We start from the raw sequence: 26,900 nt of genomic DNA on the forward strand, positions 1-26,900 counted from the left end.
GCATAACATTATTTGTGTGCACAACTCTTTAAATATAATTTCTTTTAGAAGCCATAAGCTGGCTGCTTTGGGAGGAGGCGGCATGCTTGTTCCAGCTGTCAATGCAGTATGAGCCAGTTGTAAGCTTTTGGTCCCAACATCATCTGCATAGGGACCGAGTTAAAGAGTGTAATTAGTACTACAACTGGTTTTTTTTTTTTTTTTTTTGTGGGGTTTAAGGGCGCTCAACTACTGAGGTCATTAGCGCCCAGTCACAGTTGTTAGAGCACATGGAATCTAGTAAAACTCAAAGGGAGGGGGGGGGGGGGGGGACACCAGAAAGTCCTGACAAAGATGCTGATAAAATAATTAAAAAAGTTAGATGTCTTTGGACAAGCCAGTCAAAGTTATAAAACGCAGAACACGAGCAGCTGCTCGAGCGTCATCAGCTAAAATATTCGGTAAAGTAGATGGCAGGGACAGGACAACACGAGACTGACTGAAGCGGGGACACGACAATAAAACATGGCACACTGTTAATGCTTGACCACAAGGGCACTGCGGGGCTGGGTCACCGGAGAGCAGGTAGCGGTGGCTAAACCGGCAGTGCCCAATCCGCAACCTGGTCAGAAGGACCTCTTCTCGCCGAGATGGTCGGGAGGAGGTTGTCCAAGCAGTTGGGAGCAGTTTTACTGCCCGGAGCTTGTTTCCTTGCAGGGATGACCAAGCATCTCACCACAACTACACAAGCCTCTTACAAACAACCCCACAAACGTCAGATGACTGGACACAATGGGAGGCTGGCCGAGGCAGGAGGACTGCAGCCTTGGCTGCAGCATCTGCAGCCTCATTCCCAGGCACTCCTACATGTCCGGGAACCCACAGAAAGCTGACAGGAGAACCATTATCAGCGAAAGAATGGAGGGACTGCTGGATCCGTTGAACCAAGGGATGGACCGGATAGTGAGCTCCAAGGCTCTGAAGAGCACTGAGTGAATCAGAGCAGAGTACATACGATGAATGGCGGTGGCGGCGGGCATACTGAACGGCCTGATGGAGAGCAAAAAGCTCGGCTGTAAAGCTGGAACATTGGTCAAGGAGCCGGTATTTAAAGGTGGCGGCCCCGACGACAAAGGCACAGCCGACACCATCGTCAGTTTTGGAGCCATCGGTGTAAATAAAGGTGTGACCGGCAAGTCGAGCACGAAGTTCGACAAACCGTGAGCAATACACTGCAGCCGGAGTACCCTCCTTCGGGAGTGAGCTGAGGTCGAGATAAATATGAACCGGAGCCTGGAGCCAAGGTGGTGTCGGGCTCTCACCCTCTCTGAAGGTGGTAGGGAGGGCAAAATCCAATTGTCGAAGCAGGCGACGGAAGCAGACTCCGGGGGGCAGCAGGGCAGACACATACAACCCGTACTGACGGTCGAGAGAATCGGCGAAGAAGGACTGATAAGAGGGGTGGTCGGGCATTGACAACAGCCGGCAGGCATACCGACACAGCAGTACGTCGCGCCGGTAGGTCAATGGTAATTCGGCAGCTTCAGCATAAAGACTCTCGACAGGACTAGTGTAGAAGGCTCTGGTCGCAAGACGTAACCCCCAATGGTGGATGGAGTTGAGACGGCGTAAGAGGGATGGCCGAGCAGACGAGTAGACGAAGCTCCCATAATCCAGCTTCGATCGGACTATGGACCAATACAAGCGAAGCAGGACAGTGCGATCCGCTCCCCAAGATGAACCACTGAGAACTCGGAGGACATTAAGGGAATGTGTACAACGGGCCGCCAAATAAGAGACATGTGGAGACCAACAAAGTTTCCTGTCCAATGTGAGCCCTAGAAAATTAGTTGTTTCCACGAATGGGAGAACAACGGGACCAAGATGTAAGGATGGCGGAAGGAACGCTTTATATCGCCAAAAGTTGATACAAACCGTCTTCTCTTCAGAGAACCGGAAGCCATTTGCCACGCTCCATCAGTATAGGCTGTCTAGACAACGCTGAAGGCAGCGCTCCAGGAGGCATGTTCTCTGGGCACTGCAGTAGATCGCGAAGTCATCGACAAAGAGAGAGCCTGAGACATTAGGTGGAATGCAATCCATAATTGGATTGATCGCGATGGCAAAAAGGGCTACGCTTAAGACGGAGCCCTGAGGCACTCCGTTCTCCTGGAGGAAGACGTCGGACAATACGGAACCCACACGTACCCTAAACTTTCGATCCGTTAAAAAGGAATCAATAAAAAGGGGCAGGTGACCGCGTAGGCCCCACCTGTGCATAGTGCGGAGGATACCTCCTCTCCAACAGGTATCATAAGCCTTCTCCAAATCGAAGAACACGGCTACTGTTTGGCGCCTTCGCAAAAAGTTGTTCATGATGAATGTTGACAAGGTCACAAGGTGGTCAACAGCGGAGCGGCGGCGACGAAAGCCGCATTGGACATTGGTAAGTAGCCGTCGAGACTCAAGAATCCAGACTAACTGAGCATTAACCATGCACTCCATCACCTTACAGACACAGCTTGCAAGAGAAATGGGGCGGTAACTAGAAGGAAGGTGTCTATCCTTCCCGGGTTTGGGTATAGGAACAACGACGGCGTCACGCCAACGCATGGGGACCTGACCTTCGGTCCAGACGCGATTGTAGGTATGAAGAAGGAAGCTTTTGCCCGCCGGAGAAAGGTGTGCCAGCATCTGAACGTGAATGGCATCTGGCCCTGGAGCAGAGGACCGGGACAGTGCAAGCGCACGTTCAAGTTCCCGCATAGTAAAGGGGGTATTATAAGTTTCCAGATTCAGCGAGTGGAAGGAAGGTCGCCGAGCCTCTTCTGCCTCTTTCCTGGGAAGGAAGGCAGGGTGGTAATGGGCGGAGCTTGAAACCTCCGCGAAAAACCGGCCGAAGGCGTTGGAGACAGCCACAGGATCAACAAGGACCTCATTACCTAAGGTCAGGCCAGGTACCGAGGAGTGGTCCTTAATGCCCGACAGCCGGCGCAGGCCACCCCAAACGACAGAAGAGGGAGTAAAACTGTTAAAGGAGCTGGTGAAAGAGGCCCAACAAGGTTTTTTGCTGTCTTTGATGACTCTACGGCATTGCGCTCGGAGTCGTTTGCATCCAATACAATTCGCCAACGTAGGATGGCAGCGAAAGGTGCGTAAAGCATGTCGTCGAGCACGGATAGCGTCTCTACAAGCCTCATTCCACCAGGGGACGGAAACGCGACGTGAAGAAGAGGTAGTATGAGGAATGGAACGTTCAGCAGCATTGATGATAACAGCCGTGAGGTATTCGACCTGACTGTCACAACTGAGAAAATCGTGGTCCGGAAAGGTTGCGAGGGAGGAGTAAAGTCCCCAGTCAGCTTTCGGTATGTTCCAGCTCGAAGGACGTGGGGATGAGGTGTGGTGCAGGAGACAAACGACACAGGGGAAGTGGTCGCTCGAATAGGTGTCAGAAAGGACATACCCCTCGAACCGATGGGCAAAAGTGGTAGAACAGATCGAGAGGTCCAAGTGGGAGTAAGTATGAGTAGAGTCCGAGAGGAAAGTCGGGGCGCCAGTATTGAGACAGACAAGATTGAGATGGTTGAAGACTTCCGCCAAGAGTGAGCCTCTTTGACAGGATGCAGGAGAGCCCCAAAGGGGACGATGGGCATTGAAGTCGCCAAACAATAAAAACGGCGGAGGAAGCTGAACAATCAGGTGCATCATGTCAGCCCGACTAACTGCGGATGACGATGGAGAGTAGATAGTACAAACTGAAAAAGTAAACGCAGAAAGAGTAATATGGACAGCTATTTCTTGGAGTGGGGTGGTCAATGGGATGGGATGGTAATAGACATCGTCCCGAACGAGCAACATGACCCCACCATGAGCTGGGATACCGTCCACAGGGGTGAGGTCATACCATTCCGAGGTATAGTGGGTAAAGGCAATACGGTCAGTCGGGCGCAACTTGGTTTCCTGGAGACCAAAGACGAGCGGACAGTGCAGGCGGAGGAGCAGTTTTAATTCCTCCCGATTAGATTGAATACCTCTTATGTTCCAATGTAATAAGGCCATCGCTAGTCAAAAAAGAGGGGGAACGAGACGGGGGAAGAGCTGGTCACCTCGACGGCCGCGGAGGGCCAGGTTTCGAGGGAACAACGCGGCAACTGGCGGGAGGCGGATCCTGTTCCATCGAGTCGTCACCAGCTGCGGCCACTGTCCCGGGTTGTGTACGAGGGGCAGCATCATTTGCCGACGAGAGGCCAGCTGAGTGCCTGGCAGCAGAGCGTCCCGGCGAAACCGAGGACGGCCGGGAGCAGCGACTCACGGATGGAGCGTCAGACGAAACGCGCCGGCGTGGAGAGGGGGATAGAGACTTCTTCTTGGAGGCCTTCTTAGAAGTCCGAGGAGGCACAGGGATAGTGGGCTGGACCCGAAGAAGGTCCTCACACGCGGGGTCCGTTTTGGAACACCGGACCTCGGAAGCTGGGGTCCGGAACGTTTCCCCGATGGACGCCTGAGAAGAGGATCGCTTCTCAGGCGGTCAGGCGGCAGGGGGGGGGGGAGGAGGAGGAAGGGTGACCCCTGGGGCAGAGGGGGCGGGGGAGGAGGATTGGGAAGGGAGGGATTTGGGAGGCGGAGGCATAGACCCCGGATGGGGGGAGGAGGTGGAGGGGGACAGAATAGGGGTGAGGAGACCGTGGAAGGAGTGGACATGACTGAGGCAAACGAAGTGGTCAACGTCACGGGATGGAGGCGGTCTTACTTCTTCCTGGCCTCAGAATAAGAGAGACGATCCAAAGTTTTGAGTTCTTGAATCTTGTTCTCCTTCTTATATGCGGGGCAGTCAAAGGATCTAGGCGAGTGAATGCCAGGACAATTAACGCACCGAGGTGGTGGGGTGCATGTATGTTCCTCACGAAGAGGACGTCCACAATCGCCACAAAGGGGCTCAGCCTCACACCGTGACGACGTGCCCAAAGTGCAAACACCGAAAACAGCGCATAGGAGGCGGGACGTAAGGTCGCACGTCGCACCAGTAGCACATCACCTTTACCTTCTCCGGGAGAACGTCCCCCTCGAAGGCAAGGATAAAGGCCCCGGTGTCGATGCGACGGTCTTTGGGGCCGCGCTGGACTCGCCGGACGAAATGCACGCCTCGGCGCTCCAGGTTGGCCCTGAGCTCCTCATCAGATTGCAGCAGGAGGTCCCGATGAAAAATAACCCCCTGGCGTCCTATTCAGTGCCAGATGTGGGACAATGGACACTGGGATGTCCCCTAGTCGGTCGCACGCCTGGAGTGCCACCGACTGTGTGGCGGAGGCAGTCTTTATAAGAATGGACACCGAACGCATTTTACTGAGAGCCTCGATTTCCCCGAAGATGTCCTCGATGTGCTGAACAAAGAACATGGGCTTGGAGTTGGCGAGCGTCCCCCCATCGGTTCGAGAAAAGACCAAATAGCGGGGGAAGTACTTCGCCCCAAGCCGGCAGGCCTGTCCCTTCTCCCAGGGAGTGGCCAAGGGGCAAAGTGCAGGAGAGCCAGAACCAGAGACAGTACCTTTCCTTTTGAAAGACTCGGCCGCAGAGCGACCTGATATGTGTTGACGTTTCATCTGCGAAACGTCCACCCCATACCGCCCACTCCGACCAGGGGCTCTCCCCACGGGTGCCACCCAGCCTCAGCAAGGGCCACCTGGCAGGATGACCGTTGCTGGGAGTCCTTTTTTTTTTTTTTTTTTATTTTGGTTTTAGGGCGCAAAACTGCTATGGTCATTAGCGCCCGGTCCGTGACTGAGGAAAGAATAAAAACTGAAAATTGAAAACAGCAAAAATGGGAACGAAACTCAAAAAATTGGACACTAAAAGCAGAAACAAGGCTTAAAATTCCACTACAGAGAGGGGTTGATGGTCCCCGATAAAACTTCAAATGACTGACGTCATTTCACTGTCACTAATAAACTGGAGAACGCGGTCGGCTGAGCGCGTGTCATCTGCTAAAATCGACGATAGATCAGGCGATAGCTGTAGACGGGAGCGTAACGGATTAAAATAGGGGCATTCAATTAAAAGGTGTCGTACCATCCACAGCTGAGAGCAGTGGGGACAGAGTGGGGGAGGATCGCCGCTTAAAAGATGTCGATGGCTAAAAAGACAGTGCCCTATCCGGAGTCTAGCTAAAATTACCTCCTCCCGACGACGCGTTCGGGAGGAAGAGGTCCAAGCGCAAGGAAGGGCTTTCACTTCCCGCAATTTATTGTGGGGAAGTGTTGACCAATGCGCATGCCATAAATGAGCAACTTTGCGACATAAACCGCTCCGTAGATCGGTGAAGGGAAGCGACTGAATAGCTGGCCGAGGAAGAGAAACTGCAGCCTTGGCTGCTATATCAGCCGCCTCATTCCCACAGATACCAGCATGTCCCGGGAGCCAGAGGAACGCCACCGAGACGCCCCCCAGGTGGAGCAAGCGCAGACAGTCCTGAATCCGGTGGACCAGAGGGTGCACAGGGTAAAGAGCTTGGAGACTGAGGAGAGAGCTGAGAGGATCTGAGCAGATTACGTACTGTATCCGCTGATGGCGGCGGATGTAGTGGACAGCCTGGAGAACAGCGAAAAGCTCCGCAGTATAAACCGAACACTGGTCGGGAAGCCGAAAGTGATTTGGGGCGTCGCCAACAATATAGGCACTCCCTACACCCAACGATGTTTTCGAGCCGTCGGTGTAAATAAATGTGGCGTCTGTCATTTGTGCACATAGAGCAGCAAATGCCCGACGATAAACAAGTGAAGGTGTACCATCCTTGGGAAATTGACAAAGATCACGGAGCAGACAGATCCGGGGACGCAGCCAAGGCGGTGCTGTACCCCAAGTTGTCAAGAAGGTTTTAGGAAAGCGGAAGGAAAGAGAATGGAGCAGTTGACGGAAGCGGACTCCCGGGGGTAGTAGGGAGGAGGAGCGGCCTGCATACCCTACATCAAAGGAGGCGTCGAAAAAAGGGTCATGGGCTGGATTAGCAGGCATGGAAGACAGATGGCTAGCATAACGGCTCAGAAGGACCGCTCGCCGATTGGACAGCGGAGGTTCAGCAGTCTCAGCATAAAGGCTTTCCACAGGGCTAGTGTGAAAAGCTCCAGACGCTAAACGTAATCCACGGTGGTGGATAGAGTCGAGACGCCGAAGAATAGACGGCCGAGCAGAGGAGTAGACTATGCTTCCATAGTCGAGTTTCGAGCGCACTAAGGCGCGATAGAGGCGGAGAAGGACCACTCGGTCCGCTCCCCAGGAGGTACCATTCAGGACACGGAGGGTGTTGAGTGTTCGCAGACAGCGAGCCGAAAGATAGGAAACGTGGGAGGACCAGCACAGTTTTCTGTCAAACATAAGACCCAAGAATTTAGTGACGTCTGAAAACGGAAGGTTGACAGGACCTAGATGTAAGGAGGGCGGAAGAAACTCCTTACGTCGCCAAAAATTAATACAAACGGTCTTACTGGGAGAAAAACGGAAGCCGGTTTCGAGGCTCCAAGAGTGGAGGCGATCGAGACATCCTTGAAGACGTCGTTCAACAAGGCTGGTCCGTTGAGAGCTGTAGTAGATCGCAAAATCGTCCACAAAGAGGGAGCCCGAGACGTCAGGAAGGAGACAATCCATAATTGGATTTATAGCGATGGCAAACAGTACAACACTCAGCACGGAGCCCTGGGGTACCCCGTTTTCTTGAGAGAAAGTACGGGAGAGAGTAGTGTTCACCCGCACCCTAAATGTTCGCTCTGCCAGAAATTCGCGAAGAAAAAGGGGCAGCCGGCCTCGAAAGCCCCAAGAGAACAGTGTGCGGAGGATGCCTGTCCTCCAACAGGTATCGTATGCTCTCTCCAGATCAAAAAATATTGCTACCGTTTGGCGTTTCCGGAGAAAATTGTTCATGATATAAGTGGAGAGAGCAACAAGTTGGTCAACTGCAGAGCGATGCTTTCGGAATCCGCATTGGGCAGGTGTTAAAAGACTGCGTGATTCCAGCCACCAAGCTAAACGGTAATTCACCATACGCTCCAAAATCTTACAGACACTACTCGTGAGAGAAATGGGGCGATAGCTAGAGGGGAGATGTTTGTCCTTTCCAGGTTTCGGAATGGGAACGACGATAGCTTCCCGCCATCGTCTGGGAAAGGTACTGTCGGTCCAAATGCGATTATAAAGGCGAAGGAGGTAACGCAGACTATGGGTTGATAAATGCAGCAACATTTGGACATGGATACCATCCGATCCAGGGGCGGAGGAGCGAGAAGAATAGAGGGCATGTTGGAGTTCCCGCATGGAGAAAACAGTATTGTAGCTTTCGCGATTTTGAGAGGAGAAAGCAAGAGGTCGCACTTCCGCTGCACGTTTCTTCGGGAGAAACACTGGCGGGTAATTTGAAGAGCTCGAAATCTCAGCAAAGTGCTGACCCAATGAGTTAGAAATTGCGACAGGGTCCACTAAGGTATCATGCGCGACAGTGAGCCCAGAGACCGGGGAGAAACTAGGCGCGCCTGAGAACCGTCGAAGCCGACTCCAAACTTCCGAGGAGGGAGTGAAGGTGTTAAATGAGCTAATAAAGAATTGCCAGCTTGCCTTCTTGCTATCGCGGATGACGCGACGGCATCGCGCACGGAGTTGCTTATAGCGGATACAGTTTGCCAAAGTAGGATGGTGACGGAAAATGCGAAGAGCACGTCGCCGCTCACGGATTGCGTCACGGCATGCCTCGTTCCACCAAGGAACTGGGGGGCGCCGGGGCAATTCGGAGGTGCGTGGTATTGAACTTTCCGCAGCTGTAAGAATAACGTCGGTAATATGTGTGACCTCATCGTCGACGCTGGGAAAGCGACGGTCATCGAATGTCGCTAGAGACGAAAAAAGTGTCCAATCGGCTTGGGCAAACTTCCAGCGTCGCGGGCGCATATATGGCAGTTGAGGCTGCAGCCTAAGGACACATGGAAAGTGGTCACTCGAGTGTGTATCATCAAGTGCGAACCATTCGAAGCGCCGAGCTAGCGGAACAGTACCGATCGCAAGGTCCAAATGAGAGAAATTTGTCGTGGAGGCAGACAAAAACGTGGGGACCCCAGTGTTGTGGCAAACTAGATCCGCTTGGTGGAAGACGTCTAGCAATAGGGAGCCACGTGGACAAGGATGTGGAGATCCCCAAAGCGGGTGGTGGGCATTGAAGTCCCCAACCAGCAAATAGGGGGGTGGAAGCTGACCAAGAAGATGAAGGAGATCAGCTCGTGCCATTGGTGTGGACGATGGAAAGTATACAGTACAAAGAGAGAACGTGTATCCAGAAAGGGAAAGACGGACGGCGACAGCTTGGAAGGAACTGTCTAAGGGGATTGGATGATAATGGAGAGTATCATGGAGAAGAATCATGAGTCCTCCATGGGCTGGAGTGCCTTCCACAGAGGGGAGGTCATATCGGACGGACTGAAAATGAGGGAGAACAAAGCGGTCATTAGGACGCAGCTTTGTTTCCTGAAGACAGAAGATGACCGGCGAGTAGGAGCGTAAGAGGATCGACAATTCATCCCGATTGGCTCGAATGCCGCGGATATTCCAGTGGATAATGGACATAGGGTGAACAGAAAATGGAGGAATGTGACCAAGGGTGCTGTCAACTCAACGACTGCTCAGAGCTTGCGACCGACAGCATGGAATGGCATTCAGCCGAAGGCAGAAGATCCTGATCCATAGGTTGGGCAGGAGCAGCTCCTGCCACCAGCGATCGGCCGGTTGACCGGCCACCAGCAGTGCGCCTCGGCGACACAGAAGACGGCCGAGGGCGATTTCCGCCAGGTGGCGCTGTGGATGGGACACGCCTTGGCGGAGAAGGAGAGGAACTGGGTTTCTTTGTAGCCTTCTTGGAAGTATGAGGTTTAGAGGAAGGAGGAACCGATGGTGGTGAAGTTGCCGTACGTAAAAACTCTTCACGAGTATGCTCTTTCTTCGAAGACTTGGTGTCGGACTTTTGGGCTCGAGATTTAGCAGAACCCGACGAAGAGTGAGCCATAGAGTGGGCAGGCAAAAGTGGTGAAGTTGAACGGGCGATCTTTGCGCTGGCCGATCGGACGACTGTGGCACTAAAGGTGAGGTCGCAAGTTTGCGTGGCCGCCTCCTTTGTTGGCCGAGGAGAAGCAAGGACAGTGCTGTATTTGCCTGTCTGAGGCACGGTGGGCTGTCGACTGGCGAACAACTTTCGAGCAGCAAAGGTCGACACCTTTTCCTTCACTCGTATTTCCTGGATGAGCTTTTCGTCCTTAAAAACTTGGCAATCTCTAGAGGATGCAGCGTGGTCACCCATACAGTTGATGCAGCGAGGGGATGGAGGTGGACAAGCACCCTCATGGGCATCCCTGCCACACGTAACACATTTGGCCGGATTAGAACAGGACTGGCTGGTGTGATTGAAGCGCTGGCACCGATAGCAACGCGTAGGGTTTGGGACGTAAGGACGAACGGAAATTATCTCATAGCCTGCTTTGATTTTCGATGGGAGTTGCACTTTGTCAAATGTCAAAAACACAGTGCGGGTTGGAATGATCTTCGTGTCAACCCTTTTCATAACCCTATGAACAGCCGTTACGCCCTGGTCTGACAGGTAGTGCTGAATTTCTTCGTCAGACAGTCCATCGAGGGAGCGTGTATAAACGACTCCACGCGAGGAATTTAAGGTACGGTGCGGTTCCACCCGGACAGGGAAAGTGTGTAGTAGTGAGGTACGCAGCAATTTTTGTGCCTGGAGGGCACTGTGTGTTTCTAGCAACAGGGTGCCATTCCGTAATCTGGAACAAGACTTTACAGGACCTGCATTGCGTCGACACCTTTCTGAATAATGAAAGGGTTGACCGTGGAGAAGTCGTGACCTTCATCAGACCGAGAAACAACAAGGAACTGTGGCAACGATGGAAGAACTGACTGTGGTTGAGACTCAGTGAACTTACGTTTGTGAGCAGACATAGTGGAAGGTGAGGAAACCATTGCGGAAGAATCCCCCATGATTACCGGCGTCTCCGATGGCGCGCTCCTCCCTTGTGGGGGCCCTCTCTGAGGGCACTCCCGCCTTAGGTGATTGTTCACACCTCAGGTCACACCTCCCGACAAACGGACGGAGGGACCAATCGGCACTTTCGGAAGGTATCAGCTCGGGTAATCACCCCTCCCTGGGCCTGGCCATTACCAGGGGGTACGTACGTGTCCTACCTGTCTACCCGGTGCGGGGAATTACGCGTTATCCCGTCACCGGCTACGCATGGAAGTGCGTGGGTCGGCCTTCAGACACGCACAGGGAGGAAGAAAGAGAAAGGGAAAGGAAAGAAGAGGTCTCAAACGCCGCAGCGGAGAAAAAGGTAGAGAGAAGAGGTAAGGAAAAGAGAAGGACAAAGGAAGGATGAAGACTTACAAGTAAGGAAGGCGAAGAATGTGGTACATTTACAAGCGTCCGTCTCCGGACGTAGGCACAAACCATTCCCCCAGAGGGGGAGAAAAGGAAGGAAAGAGCCAGAAGTGAGGGGGGGGGGGGCGAAGATGGGGGATGGGGAAGGATGCGGAAAGGGAAGGTATGCAGCCCGGAAAGGAAGGAGGGCCACATTAGCTCGGGGTCCCGTGCTCGCTACGCACGTGTCCACAAAAGAGTTGTGGACCCCCTGGGGGGGGCTGGGAGTCCTGATGCCCCAAGGAGATGGGCATCTACTCCTTGGCCGACATGGGGAGGGTGCAGCTCAGGTATCGGCAGTACGATCCCTGTGTTGTCAGGGGGCTACAACCTAGAGGGTACATGACAACCCCACCACAATGGGCTGGCTACCGTGCCGGATTTCGGGTGCCATGGAAAGTCCATCATGATCGTAGGTGCAGATGGGGATGCACTATGGGCGTAACTTGTACAACCCATCAGGCGTTTAGGCCCAATGTGAGGAATAGTGGGTATGGTGACAACGCCGTTACAATGCTGAGTGCCAAGGTCTTAGTGCACTGAGAACCAGTGGTACACCACGTAAGGCGTCCTTCCCCAAAAGGCTCGTACTTCTGTAGAATTTTGAAAAGTGGAGGTCAAACCCCAAGGGGGACCATCACATGGAAGGCCGAAACGGTTGAATTTCCCTTTAGTCGCCTCTTACGACAGGCAGGAATACCTCGGGCCTATTCTTACCCCAGACCCGCAGGGGGGCGGGGGGGGGGGGGGGTACTACAACTGTGTTGCACTCACCTTCTGGATACTTACTTAACTAAAATGTAGACTGGTCATGCATATAAGCCACCACTTTACAATTTCTCCATTTTGTTCAGAAATCCTCTTTTATGTTTAGAACTTAACAGAAATCTGACTTTAAGAGACTTTCACTCTCAGCATTATATGTTGTTGTTGTAGTAGTTGTTGTAGTTGTGGTCTTCAGTCCTGAGACTGGTTTGATGCAGCTCTCCATGCTACTCTATCCTGTGCAAGCTTCTTCATCTCCCAGTACCTACTGCAACCTACATCCTTCTGAATCTGCTTAGTGTATTCATCTCTTGGTCTCCCTCTACGATTTTTACCCTCCACGCTGCCCTCCAATACTAAATTGGTGATCCCTTGATGCCTCAACACATGTCCTACCAACCGATCCCTTCTTCTAGTCAAGTTGTGCCACAAGCTTCTCTTCTCCCCAATCCTATTCAACACCACCCCATTAGTTATGTGATCTACCCATCTAATCTTCAGTATTCTTCTGTAGCACCACATTTCGAAAGCTTCTATTCTCTTCTTGTCCAGACTATTTATCGTCCATGTTTCACTTCCATACATGGCTACACTCCACACAAATACTTTCAGAAACGACTTCCTGACACTTAAATCTATACTCGATGTTAACAAATTTCTCTTCTTCAGAAACGCTTTCCTTGCCATTGCCAGTCTACATTTTATATCATCTCTACTTCAACCATCATCAGTTATTTTGCTCCTCAAATAGCAAAACCCCTTTACTACTTTAACTGTCTCATTTCCTAATCTAATTCCCTCAGCATCACCCGACTTAATTCGACTAGATTCCATTATCCTCGTTTTGCTTTTGTTGATGTTCATCTTATACCCTCCTTTCAAGACACTATCAATTCCGTTCAACTGCTCTTCCAAGTCCTTTGCTGTCTCTGACAGAATTACAATGTCATCGGCGAAGCTCAAAGTTTTTATTTCTTCTCCATGGATTTTAATACCTACTCCGAATTTTTCCTTTGTTTCCTTCACTGCTTGCTCAATATACAGATTGAATAATATCGGGGAGAGCCTACAACCCTGTCTCACTCCCTTCCCAACCACTGCTTCCCTTTCATGCCCCTCGACTCTTATAACTGCCATTTGGTTTCTATACAAATTGTAAATAGCCTTTCGCTCCCTATATTTTACCCCTGCCACCTTCAGAATTTGAAAGAGAGTATTCCAGTCAAAATTGTCAAAAGCTTTCTCTAAGTCTACAAATGCTAGAAACGTAGGTTTGCCTTTCCTTAATTTAGCTTCTAAGAAAAGCCGTAGGGTCAATATTGCCTCACGTGTTCCAACATTTCTACGGAATCCAAACTGATCTTCCCCAAAGTTGGCTTCTACTAGTTTTTCCATTCGTCTGTAAAGAATTCGCGTTAGTATTTTGCAGCCGTGACTTATTAAACTGATAGTTCGGTAATTTTCACATCTGTCAACACCTGCCTTCTTTGGGATTGAAATGATTATATTCTTCTTGAAGTCTGAGGGTATTTCGCCTGTCTCATACATCTTGCTCACTAGATGGTAGAGTTTTGTCAGGACTGGCTCTCCCAAGACCGTCAGTAGTTCTAATGGAATGTTGTCTACTCCTGGGGTCTTGTTTCGACTCAGGTCTTTCAGTGCTCTGTCAAACTCTTCACGCAGTATCATATCGCCCATTTCATCTTCATCTACATCCTCTTCCATTTCCATAATATTGTCCTCAAGTACAACGCCCTTGTATAGTCCCTCTATATACTCCTTCCACCTTTCTGCTTTCCCTTCTTTGTTTAGAACTGGGTTTCCACCTGAGCTCTTGATAGTCATACAAGTGGTTCTCTTTTCTCCAAAGGTCTCTTTAATTTTCCTGTAGGCAGTATCTATCTTACCCCTAGTGAGATAAGCCTCTACATCCTTACATGTATCCTCTAGCCATCCCTGCTTAGTCATTTTGCACTTCCTGTCGATCACATTTTTGAGACGTTTGTATTCCTTTTTGCCTGCTTCATTTACTGCATTTTTATATTTTCTCTTTTAATCAATTACATTCAATATTTCTTCTGTTACCCAAGGATTTCTACTAGCCCTCGTCTTTTTACCTACTTGATCCTCGGCTGCCTTCACTACTTCATCCCTCAAAGCTACCCATTCTTCTTCTACTGTATTTCTTTCCCCCATTCCTGCCATTTGTTCCTTTACGCTCTCCCTGAAACTCTGTAAAACCTCTGGTTTAATCAGTTTGTCCAGATCCCATCTCCTTAAATTCCCACCTTTTTGCAGTTTCAATCTACAGTTCATAACCAATAGATTGTGGTCAGAGTCCACATCTGCCCCTGAAAATGTCTTACAATTTAAAACCTGGTTCCTAAATCTCTATCTTACCATTATATAATCTATCTGAAGTCTGCCAGTATCTCCAGGCTTCTTCCATGTATACAACCTTCTTTTATGATTCTTGAACCAAGTGTTAGCAATGATTAAATTGTGCTCTGTGCAAAATTCTGCCAGGCAGCTTCCTCTTTCATTTCTTTCCCCCAATCCATATTCACCTACTACGTTTCCTTCTCTCCCTTTTACTACTACCGAATTCCAGTCACCCATGACTATTAAGTTTTCATCTCCCTTCACTATCTGAATAATTTCTTTTATTTCATCATACATTTCTTCAATTTCTTCGTCATCTGCAGAGCTAGTTGGCATATAAACTTGTACTACTGTATTAGGCGTCGGCTTCGTGTCTATCTTGGCCACAATAATGCGTTCACTATGCTGTTTGTAGTAGTTTACCCGCATTCATATTTTTTTATTCATTATTAAACCTACTCCTGCATTACCCCTATTTGACTTTGTATTTATAACCCTGTATTCGCCTGACCAAAAGTCTTGTTCCTCCTGCCACCGAACTTCACTAATTCCCACTATATCTAACTTTAACCTATTCATTTCCCTTTTTAAATTTTCTAACCTACCTGCCCGATTAAGGGATCTGACATTCCACGCTCCGATCCGTAGAACGCCAGTTTTCTTTCTGCTGATAACGACGTCCTCCTGAGTAGACCCCACCCGGAGATCCGAATGGGGGACTGTTTTACCTCTGGAATATTTTACCCGAGAGGACGCCATCATCATTAACCATACAGTAAAGCTGCATGCCCTCGGGAAAAATTACGGCTGTAGTTTCCCCTTTCTTTCAACCGTTCGCAGTACCAGCACAGCATGGCCGTTTTGGTTAGTGTTACAAGGCCAGATCAGTCAATCATCCAGACTGTTGCCCCTGCAACTACTGAAAAGGCTGCTGCCCCTCCTCAGGAACCACAGGTTTGTCTGGCCTCTCAATAGATACCCCCCCGTTGTGGTTGCACCTACGGTACGGCTATCTATATCGCTGAGGCACGCAAGCCTCCCCACTAACGGCAAGGTCCATGGTTCATGGAGGGGCAGCATTATATATTAACCTTGTATCGTCTCTCATTCTACCTCAGCTTTGTGTTATTTTGCCAATTTTCTAAGAAGTTTGAATGGCTTTGTTCATGTTATTTCTACTACTTCTGTCACATGACAAAATTATTCACTGGATAATAATGAACTTATTATGTATTAAAAATTGGTTTATCTCAGTTGTGTGGCTCTGCAGAAATCATTTCTGGTTATTGTGTTTCTTTTGTTATTGGATGTTTCTTTCTCAGTTTGCTTTGATGCTGCCATAAATATAATCACGAGTACTAATTGAAGTGTCACAGGTGTGAACTTACATATTTCTAAAGCATTCAATGGTGCTAGTCTTTAAACTTTTCTAGACAAACTGTAAGCAATAAGAATTACAAGTGTACTAAAGATTTGACTCAAAGCATCCCTTTTTTTCAAAAAAAAATACCACACCAACACACACCATGCAACACAAGGTGTAAAACTCATACCACCTCAGTCTATTCATGATGTAAGAGTGGTATCTAATGCAATGGAAGACAGAATAGATGTACCCCAATTTAGCATGTTAGCTACTCTTCAGTTCGTAACTTATATAAAAGACAGACAGACATCTGGCACAGCAGCCAAGAATACATTGTCTGTGTAAGACACTAATGTCCCAGTGAGGGGTGTAAACAACTATTTACCAGGTCATTCAGTTCCATACATTCATGGTTTAATATGAATAGGTTGACACCTAATGTGAATAAAACAAATCAGTACTTTATATTTCAAAAAATGAATGAAAACCAAGATCTTAATACAGAGTGTGTGTGTGTGTGTGTGTGTGTGTGTGTGTGTGTGTGTGTGTGTGAGATTCAATTCAGCACATTTGTTTCTTAGAATTCTTTCACAAGTATTCTGTTGGAAAACTAACACTTATTTAAGTGGAAAATATGTGCTGATGATCAGCAATCATGGTAAGTAGTGAAATGTGTTTCAGTGGTATGGGTACCACTAACCCCAATCCATCTACAAGGAAGTACCAAAACAATGTGAGTATGTTAAAGCCTGGTAGTGACCGCGTGTTAATTGGAGGTACTAACGATGTTTATAGGAATGAGAGCAAATGTGCAAAGACTGTTGTTAGAGAACCTTTGCAAAAAAAAAACACCTGAATTTTATTTCCTCGTTGTCAGTGTGCCTCATAGACATGATATTATGGAAAATTCGTGTGTTATAAAGTCCAAGAACAAAATGCTTCACAATATACACAGTGATTCTGCCAATGCAACATTTAAAAGCAATGAGAATGGCAATTCTGAAGGTCCAGAAATCATCTACGGAAATCACAGCAAGACAGCTGCAAAATTCCCCGTCAACAGTAACTGATAAGGTCACCAACAGCAGAGGCCCCTGCACAGACAGTGAAGGAACCTACACTGTCAGAAGAAAACCCTGAACCGGCAGCTGAAGACCCTACACCAGTAACAGTAGATGGGAACTGTCTGATGGCAGCACTAGACCCAGCCTCACTCTTAGCAGCTGTGATGAGCATTACAATGCATCTAAAGGCTGATCTACAAGGTGCAGAAAACCTGTAGTACTCCAGAATTTTTGGTACCCCACCTCAAAACAGGATCAGCTATGACATAGCAAAGTATAAGTACAACTGTTCCCAGTCTCAATGGTAAAGGTTTACATATTTTAAGCTATAATATACAGAGTTTGAGCAATAAATCTTTTGAACTTGAAGTTGCACTTAATGTTTCCACTACTGACTGTTTTATGGCACATTGGTGCAGGGATTTTGAATTAGGGACCATTAACATTAATCATTATAATGTGGCTAGTCAGTTCTGTTGGCACAGTGCTAAAAGTGGAGCGGTTTGCGTTTTTATTAAATCTCATGCTGAATATAAAATCAACTGAGAGGCAGAAGCATAGAGTATTGAAAAACATTTTGAAGCTGCTGTTGCTGCTTGATTGCATGAGTAGCTGGGTGAAGAAGTAATTACAGCAGTACATAGATCACCTAGTGTGGACATAGGTGCTTTCATTAATAAATCAGTCTTTTACTGAAAAAGTCACTGTAACTGTCGATGGGGACCTTGAATGAATCTGCACCTAACAAACTAGTTATTAATGTACCGCAGAGCTACAACATGTTTCCTTTAATAAATAGCCCCATAACAAAAAATTGAACAGAAAATGTTATAGACAACATATATTTGCTACTTCACATTCCCTAGTTGAAACCAATCTTGCACTGTATGCTGGCGTACAATGCTTAAGTTTACCCTAATTAATTAAATTCAAGCTTAGGGTTTGGGAAGTCTTTGTAAAGTAAAAATAGGGTGACAATTAGTGAAAAATATGAAATAAAATCGTCATAACTTCTGAACAGTTTTGTTCGGACATTCAGACTGCACGGATGACCATGGGGCATTATGGGAACTACTATGGTTTGGTTTAGCAATGAAGCCCACTTTCATTTGGATGGCAATAAGCAAAACTGATGAATTTGGGGAACTGAGAATGCGCAATTCATGATCGTGAAGTCTCTTCACCCTTAATGGGTGACTGTGTGGTGAGCAATGTCCAGCCATAGATTTCTTGATGGCATGGTGACTACCAAACAGTATGTGAAGATTTTGGAAGATGATTTCATCTCCATTATCCAAAGTGACCCTGCTTTTGACAAGATGTGGTTTATGCAAGATGGAGCTCCACCCTATCCAAATAGGAGAGTGTTTGATGTCCTGGAGGAGCACTTTGGGGGTCGCACTCTGGCTCTGGGGTACTCGGACCACTGGTGTGGGCCTCGATTGGCCACCATATTCTCTAAATCTGAACACATGTGACTCGTTTTTGTGGGGCTATAGTAAAGACAAGGTGTACAGCAATAACCCCAAAAGCAATGATGAGCTGAAAATAGCCATTCAGAAGGTCACCAACAGCATTGACTTTCTGACACTTCAGTGGGCCATGCAGAATTTCAGTTATTTGTCTGTACCACATCATCACCAATGATGCCAGGTATATCGAACATCTCCTAACCTAAACCCAAATACCTGTAATGATGTTTACATGTTGAATAAAATGTGTAAACACCATAGTTTTTAAGTAATTTACTTTTTTCCCATATAGTTCAATAATTGTCAATCTTTATTTTCAAATATGGACACCACACAGGGAGAAATTAATACTGATTTGGGGATATCTGATGACAATGCCAACTGTCTTAGACTTCCTGGTATAAATGTGAAAGGAAGACATGTATGTCTTTTTACAGAAGGAATCTCTCTGCAGAAAACTGTGCTAGTTTTATAAATAGTCTGAATCCTGGTTTGAAATGCTTTCACAGTGAGATATTAACAGTGCTTGGAAAGCTCTCTCTTCAGTATTCGTGACTAATTTTGAAACTGGCTTTTTGAAGAAACTGATCAGAGTCCAATCATGTGGAACTATTATATCTAGTACCTGGATTTGACAGCCATTAAATTTTCCTGTAGGACTTGACAAAGGCTTAGTTTTCAAACAAAAAGATCCACAGATCCCGCATCTATAGGATATGCAAAGACTTTTAAAAAATATATCACAGACTGGTGAGGCAAAAATACTTAGAAATGATAACAATAATAAGACCGTTGGGCAGTAAATCTAAATCTGTAGGGGAAGTAGTAAAACATGATAGGGGGAAGAGACATGAAAAGTAGGAAATCAAACTTGCAAATGCTGATAACATTGATATTGGCAAAGAAGACCAGCCAAATTACATAAAAAGTTACTTTATAAAGGCTTCCCAAACACTAAGCTTGAATTTCATTAATTAGGATAACCTTAAGTATTGTACACCAGCATAATACAGTGCAAGATTAGTTTCAACTAGGCAATGTGAAGTAGCAAAGGTGATTAAAAGCAACAAATGCAAAATGTCTCAGGTGTACATGAGGTACTGGTGTCACTTATGCTTCGCAAATTGCAAAGCATTTGGATCACATAGCTGTTTATCATTGACTGAGGGAATTTCCCCCACAGATTAAAAATTTCGGAAGTGAAGCCTTTGGTCAAGAGAGGTAATATGGATACAGTTAAAATTATTGGTGGGTTGGTTGGTTGGTTGTCTGGCTGGGTGATTCAAGGAACCAAACTACTAGGTGATCAGTTCCTTTTTCCTTTAACAGACAGGTCTATGTGACAGTACATCACAGATGGCCTACCGCACAAAACCCAAGGGAAGACCTTTGGGTTTCAAGGTCTACCAAAGGTAAATGAAGGCAAGATAATAGACAAAAAGGAAGAAATGGAAACATACAAAGAAAGGCAGTCAAGATGTCCCATTTAGGAGAGAATTATTGACCCACATCACCGCTCTCAATGTTCTTTGAAGTATTTGAGAGATTAATGAAACAATGAGTCACCAAGTACTTAAAGAACCACAACCTACTGAACAGCAATCAGCATGGCCCTCCAGCAACTAGAAATACAGAAATGGCAATAATGGATTACACAGATGAAATAATTAGAAAACAACAATGGTGTTGTAGGAGCTAATTTCAGTCTTTCTAAAGCTTTTGATGCATTTACTTATTAAATTCTTTTAGATAAACAGAGAGCAATGAGGATAAAAGTGATAGGACTCGTGGTTACAGTCCTATTTGCTAAATAGGTAACAGATTGTGGAACTCACATGAGCACATCCTAATCACAAAATCAGATTAGTACTTGATGTAAAGGAAGTCAAAACAGGTGTACCACAGAGTAGTGCATTAGGTAACCTTCTGTTTGTTATTTATATAAATGACACATAGTCCTCAGAAACAACGTCCATGATCATGTTGCATGACATTAGTGTAATAGTGAGCAACAATAAGGAATCTTTGTCTACAACAACCAATCAAGTCCATAGATTAATGATTCAGTGCCAAGAGGCTGACCATTAATTTGAAGGAAACAAATTACATTCAATTTAGAAAAAGGAATCAAAACAAAAATCTCTATCTGGTACCTGGCAGAATGTAGAAAAAGTTTGATGAACGAAACTTATAGGAATGTACATTGATCACACCCAGTGGGAAAGATCATGTAATGTAACTCTGCTTGTGTAACGTAATTCTCCCAGAGACTCAGTTCAGCATGTTTAGGGATCAATGGAAACGTCCGATTCCACCCGCCTGCTTTGACCCGTGACGTAAGGGGTGTGTGTGTGTGTGTGTGAGAGAGAGAGAGAGAGAGAGAGAGAGAGAGAGAGAGAGAGACCTAGTTTGCAGTGCCGGAATTGGCAAGCATTTCCCCCCCCCCCCCCAAGTCTATTCTTCTCGAGTTGTGATGTTTTGTGTATTTATAGTGTATTGAATGTGTCCTAATTTATGTACAGATGTTTGATTCTTTGATTTTTGAGGTGTTGTGGTTTCGGTTTTATTTTTCATGATTGTAGTGTTGATTTTTTGGCATCAATAGCTGTGGTTGACCTATATAGGTAAAGGGAAACGACCAATTGCCATTTTCATAGTTTCAGTTGTAGGTATTGGTGTTTTGGTATCGTCAGCTGTGGTTGACCTACATAGGTCAAGAAAAAGTGTCAGATTTCTGTAGATATATTAATTATTTTTATTAGCGAAATGTTGCAATTTTTTTGTTTGTCATTTTGTGTGTTTTGGGATTGTGGTGTTGTGTTTTTCTACTGTCATATTTAGCTTGTACCCTTAGAACCCCCAATTTCCCGTGGTTATCCCGTTAGTTCAATTGATATTTTTGGAGGGAGATGGTATTGTCTTATTTATATGTATTTTCATGTTTGTAGCTGTGTCTACGTAGTGACACAATAAGCGCCATATTGGAGACACTTAGAATAGCCATTTCTGCTATACTGATGATGTCGTGGGTCAAAGCAGACAGTTGAAATCTGACACTTCTGTAATCAAATGTTTTGCCCAGAGAATAATTTCAAAAGATTGCTCCTCAGAAGGAGCTATTCGAACCTTGTCACATAGCTCTACAAGAGCTCATTGCAATTCACTTTTTTGTGAATTACTTTACCCACCATACATATACACAAATGTGTGTTGCTGACAAGTGCTAAATTTTAAGACCTGCAAATCAACAGAGATTACCATTATTTTGCAAGTATAGCACTCACAATACCAGGTCTCTCCATGAAGAACAACTCATACTAAAAGACATGTGGACCACTTTGGTGTCATTCTTTACAATGCACTGTCAACTTATGGACAGGATTTTGAGAAGAAATTAGATTTTAGAGCAAAATCAAAGAGTACTATTAATCTCAAATAAAATGACAGCACCAGTTGCATTTTTCTTTTTTATTTTAACAATCAAGGCCAAGGCATTTATCAGTCAGTATATGTTACGGGCCCTCAGAACACACGAGTCTTTCAGTGTTCTCTCAGTACATCTGACATATCATCAGCTTTCTCTTTTGCCTCTGGCCTGCATTTGCATTGGCTCAACATGGTTACTTTTGGATTTGGAACAGTTAATTCACAAGGTGGCTAGATGCCCCTCCTGGCACCACTCCATTACATCTTGGGAGGGAATACGCATGCCCCAAATGTCTCCACACGTGAAACTGAGTGAAAGTTTTCTAAATATATGTGAATTGTGTAACTGAGGTAGGTGGTGGCTAAGGCAATGTTGATGCACTGGACTCTGATTTGGTAGGAGCAGGATTCATACCCATCCAGCCATCCTTACTTTGGTTTTCCTGAGTCGCTAAGGTGAATGCTGGGAGGGTTCCTTTGTTAAGGCCATGGCTGACTTACTGCTCTATCCTATCCTACCTCGTATGTGTTTACATACATACATTTCATTTCTGTAATATATCTTAAATATCCTATACTGTTTTACCAAATGGTCAAAGGACAAATAAACAAACACACAGATCTAAACAGGCAGGTCTACAAATAAATGGTGACTATCATTATGATAATATATTCAGCTGTGGATTTCTCAATTTAGAGCATGAAAAAAACACTTATTGAAAGACATTTGAGCAAAATTGGTGTCACACTTTATAATGCACTGCCATCAAGCATAAAGGGGTAGCAAAAGGAAAGGCATTTTAGAGTAGGGCTAGAAACATTTAGGCCTGAAAAGTGTTTTTAAATTTTAACGGAACATGTTAGCCAACTAATTTTTCTGCTGTTGGTTTCCAGTTTTCTCTGTGCTGGATACAGCTGCAAATGTTACTTGTGTCTTCTTGTATAAGAGCAGTTAACTATTATGAAGGAAGCAGTGTTTATATTTGAACACATGGAATACAAATACAAACACAATTTGCGTATTGATTGGTTTTTTGATAGGCCAGTCATTAAAAACATAGGTGAAGTTGAAGGTAACCATTGGCAGAATGTACTGACCTACTGTACCTTTTCACTGGAATTACAAATGCACATATAATAGTTAACAGTTGATTGAATTCTTAAAACGTAAGTGACCGGTGGGTATGATATCTACAGTGTGTTGTGTGTTTTGTAAATGAATGTTCTGTGTGGATTAGACAGATTTCGGTAGTGAATAAAATTTTCATTTAACTCCCAGGGCGCTAATTTACCACTAGTCAACGATTGAAAACATTACATCAGCACTTCGCAGTACGTGAGCTCTCCATCTTTTAAATGAAATTTTTAACAATTTAAGTAGTTGTAGGGAGGGATGTGAGGAAAGTGGGTACAGAAAAACACACAGCCTCTGGCAGTCCACTTTTTTGTCTTCATTGACAACTAACAGCATCTGCTCATCAAGATAACACTGTTTCCAAATAGTTTTGTTCCAAAGAAGTACAAAACACAGATTCTGATGACTTATTTTGCAAGACGAAGAAATCTGAGAAAACGTTTTGGAAGTTGTCATTTACTTTTAATTAAGCCGATGTCCCAATAATACGTTACAGCTATGTGGGTTTGTTATTCAAAAACATGTAAGAGTAAATGTTGCAAAACAAACGGCGTGTCCTCGCGAAAACTGTGAAGCATGTAGCAGGAATACCTGCTCTGACAAGATTCATCCGTATCGCTGATGGCCAATACTTACATGACCTGTGTGAAACACATTGCATAGTTCCAGGCAGTGTTCACCATTCATCTTCTATGAAAAAAAAGGTAGATAAGCACGAGACGTTCCTGTCACCATAACATTACTCTGACAACTACAAACAACAACTGTCAGTCTGCCACTGCCATATACTACATCACTAGCACTTGAGACGATCCACTCCGTACGTCGTTCAATATGCCTACTTCCCAGGCGCATGTTAATACCACCTGCTACCAACCACAAGCTAACTAGTAATGTACTGGGTGATTTCAATGCATGGTTACAGCAGAAACTTTTTCCACATTGGAAAAGCAGCACGAAACCTATACCGCTGTTTGTCTTTTCCATGTATGAAACAAGGAAATTAAGTTTTGATCAAAATGTCCCATTAAGTTAACGACCATAATCACATTTATATCGCAGAATTAGAATAAACCGCTCTCTCAAAACCGTATGTTACATAGAACCCTAGTTAACTGTTAATCGTCATAAAGTTCCAACTACGTAATAGTGCAAAAATATAATGGCCAAAACCTCTGCCGTGTCAGACTTCATATATTATTTACTAACTAACTAAAACAACTGTCTGGCTAGAAGGAGCAGCATCCATAATGATAACTACGTGAGATTCTTGTGTGGTTTCAGTTTTTAACGCTTTCACAAAAAAAAATCCGTGCAACTATCCATGAATTACATATGAACCCCACAGATGCGTTAAAGGGCATTCACAAGCTGCCTGTTGCACCAACTTCGTTTCCTCTTTTCTGTTGCTCAGGGATTTCTGTACTAAAGTATTTTCAAGACCGCATACGTAAAAGGGAGGAGGGAGTAAATAAACTCATAATCTTAAGTGCGAACAAAATAAGTTGTGTCCAGTTTCCAGTGCTGCTTCCGACTGGCGCACACTTCATGTTCTGTGAATTAAATACCAAGAAATTTGCAATGATGTAAAGAGGAGGTGAAAACTGCCATGGAAATCGAGGACGTACAAATTTTAAAAGCTAATCACCAATCTTCAGAGTAGATTACTATCATAGCCAACTTTACACTATGGCACATTTGAGCGATTCTTCGCTATAGTTCATGATGTCCATGTTGTGGCAGCACTGTACATTGAAGCCGACTGTGGAAATGTTTCACGCAATGTTGGTACACTTGCCACGCGGCGTACACCTGTTGAGAGTTCATCTGAAAGAGCTGTGGCGACAGAGATTGAAGTACTGAGTACGTGATTTGTGATTGTGAAGTGCTCCTTTTTCACCTATATTGTATTTTACAAAGTTAACCGGTGCTAGATTTGACAATTACGGTTTTCAGCAGAGTATACAGTTGCCTGTTGACGATTTCGTGTGAAGACAACAGTATAATTTGTACTGCCTTTTAGATTTGCGGACTGTGTGAGCTGACCGAAAATGAATTTGTAACGCAGAAAGATATTTGGACTGTTGCATACGACACGCCCAAGCCAAGGTAAGGCAATTTAATAACTATACTTAACATGTTCAGTACGTAATTTGAGGTCGTGAAGCTAACAAACCGACGACATGACAGCTATGTTAAAGAGTTTAAATTATTTAACTACCGGTATCTGAATTCTGTGGCATGGGCAAACTTTTTAAAGTTGAAAACGTACTATTAACAGTCAATAGTGTAACTGTGATCATTTGAAACCAAAATGTCTAATTCATGTAAACAAAACAAAAATATCCCAAAGAGTAAATTATTCTTTATTGTCTTCTTAGTTGTCCTTTTTTCCTTCTTAAAATATCTGGAATTAATGTTCTGTTCTATACTGAAATCGCTTCATTGCCGCAGACCAACAATTGTCCCTTCTTTTTCTTGGCAGTTTTGTAATAACACTGACAATTCGAGGATTCTGTATAAAATTCTCGGCGGTTTACTTTTTTAAAAATTTTATATCACATCACGAGTAACAATGTTCGAACGCCCTATTGATTGATGCTGTCTCTTGTCAAGTATAATTGCTGGACGCATATACGTGTACACACAAGCATGCGCGCGGTCATGAACACAAAACGGTTGTAATTCGCTGTGTTACGTTAAAATCTGATGATTGTCATACTTGTAGTGATATTATGTCTACTGTGGCGTAGTTCGATATAAATGTAGCAGTGTTGTTTTATTTACAGACTTACTTAACGAAAATAATGTACCGATAATCTGAATTAATGAATTGTGTGATGCTGCCGATGCTGCAGAATTTGCTAAAGATACTTGTATGTGCTCCGTATACGTATGAGTTCTGTAGCATTTATCATTTAATGGTGTGAGATTGCACGAAAGACACGAGATCAACATACTGAAGAGTGAAAAACAATATTCCCCGTGGATTTCGCTGACTGAAGTTACCTCATTGTTTATCTTGGCCAATAATATGTTGATCATCCGGAATGATGAAAATAAAAAAGCATCAATGAATATCAATTTATAATGAATTGTATAGATATGTTATTTTTCATAAGTCACCAGGACAGGTATCAAGTTTGGTTGTAAAGTGGATGTCCAGTCTGATCCAAGATTATTATAAATGGCTACATCCACGTTGAAGAGCCTTGTTTGAAACATCTCGGATGAGTTATCCTCATGAGCAACAGACTGAAAGCAATGCAAAATCGTTGGTATGTAGCATGGAACTGATGATTACATTTTTTTCAGTATAAGTCCATTAAAAGAGTCAAAACAAATAGAATAAGATTCTTGTAGAATGTTGGCATCATCACGTCACATTGCAGAACAGGCATATTGCCTTCGTTGCAAGAAAGAAGAAAAAAGTAGCTAAAATGGAGACTTAGATTCTGATCTGTATTGCTATTGTTGTATGTAGCTTACTCTGTATTTTAAGTACAACACTGCAGCACATCCGGTTGCATACCAAGCAGGGCAGATAGACATAAGCAGAATATGTGCAAGAATAAAATATTACGACGCTGAAAACAACTTCTCTCCATTACAGCCACCGAATGAAGAATTTTTGCTTTCTTTCGTTCTTCCAATGTTTCTGTGATGCATAGTGAGAACTATAATACCTCAACAGAGAATTCAACCTTCAGTGGATGTATAACAATGGAAATGTAACAATATGTCATTTTAGATGTGGAATTTCAAGGTAATTTGGTGGAGTAGTAAAATGCTGACCTCATAAGCTGCTCGGTGGAAGGTGCCGTTACTTTCACATATTTTACTGTTCTACTTG

The 26,900-nt window shown here is 45.2% G+C and overlaps 2 protein-coding genes across 2 annotated transcripts in view; one reads left to right on the top strand and one right to left on the bottom strand.

The window, feature by feature from the left end:
- The window catches only part of LOC126248091 (ATP-binding cassette sub-family G member 5), a 157,958-nt gene extending 134,069 nt beyond the window's left edge, over nucleotides 1-23,889 (bottom strand). Inside the window, exon 1 of the mRNA XM_049948757.1 lies at nucleotides 23,684-23,889. Within this exon, the coding sequence (XP_049804714.1) occupies nucleotides 23,684-23,734 (51 nt within the window). The 5' untranslated portion in view covers nucleotides 23,735-23,889. The remainder of the gene's footprint in view (nucleotides 1-23,683) is intronic.
- Nucleotides 23,890-24,873: 984 nt separating this feature from the next.
- The window catches only part of LOC126248092 (ATP-binding cassette sub-family G member 8), a 325,668-nt gene continuing 323,641 nt past the window's right edge, over nucleotides 24,874-26,900 (top strand). Inside the window, exons 1-2 of the mRNA XM_049948758.1 lie at nucleotides 24,874-24,910; nucleotides 25,071-25,156. The gene's annotated coding sequence lies outside the window, so the exon portion shown is untranslated. The remainder of the gene's footprint in view (nucleotides 24,911-25,070; nucleotides 25,157-26,900) is intronic.

The sequence above is a fragment of the Schistocerca nitens genome, chromosome 3 (assembly GCF_023898315.1).
Source record: "Schistocerca nitens isolate TAMUIC-IGC-003100 chromosome 3, iqSchNite1.1, whole genome shotgun sequence".
Classification (NCBI taxonomy): domain Eukaryota; kingdom Metazoa; phylum Arthropoda; class Insecta; order Orthoptera; family Acrididae; genus Schistocerca; species Schistocerca nitens.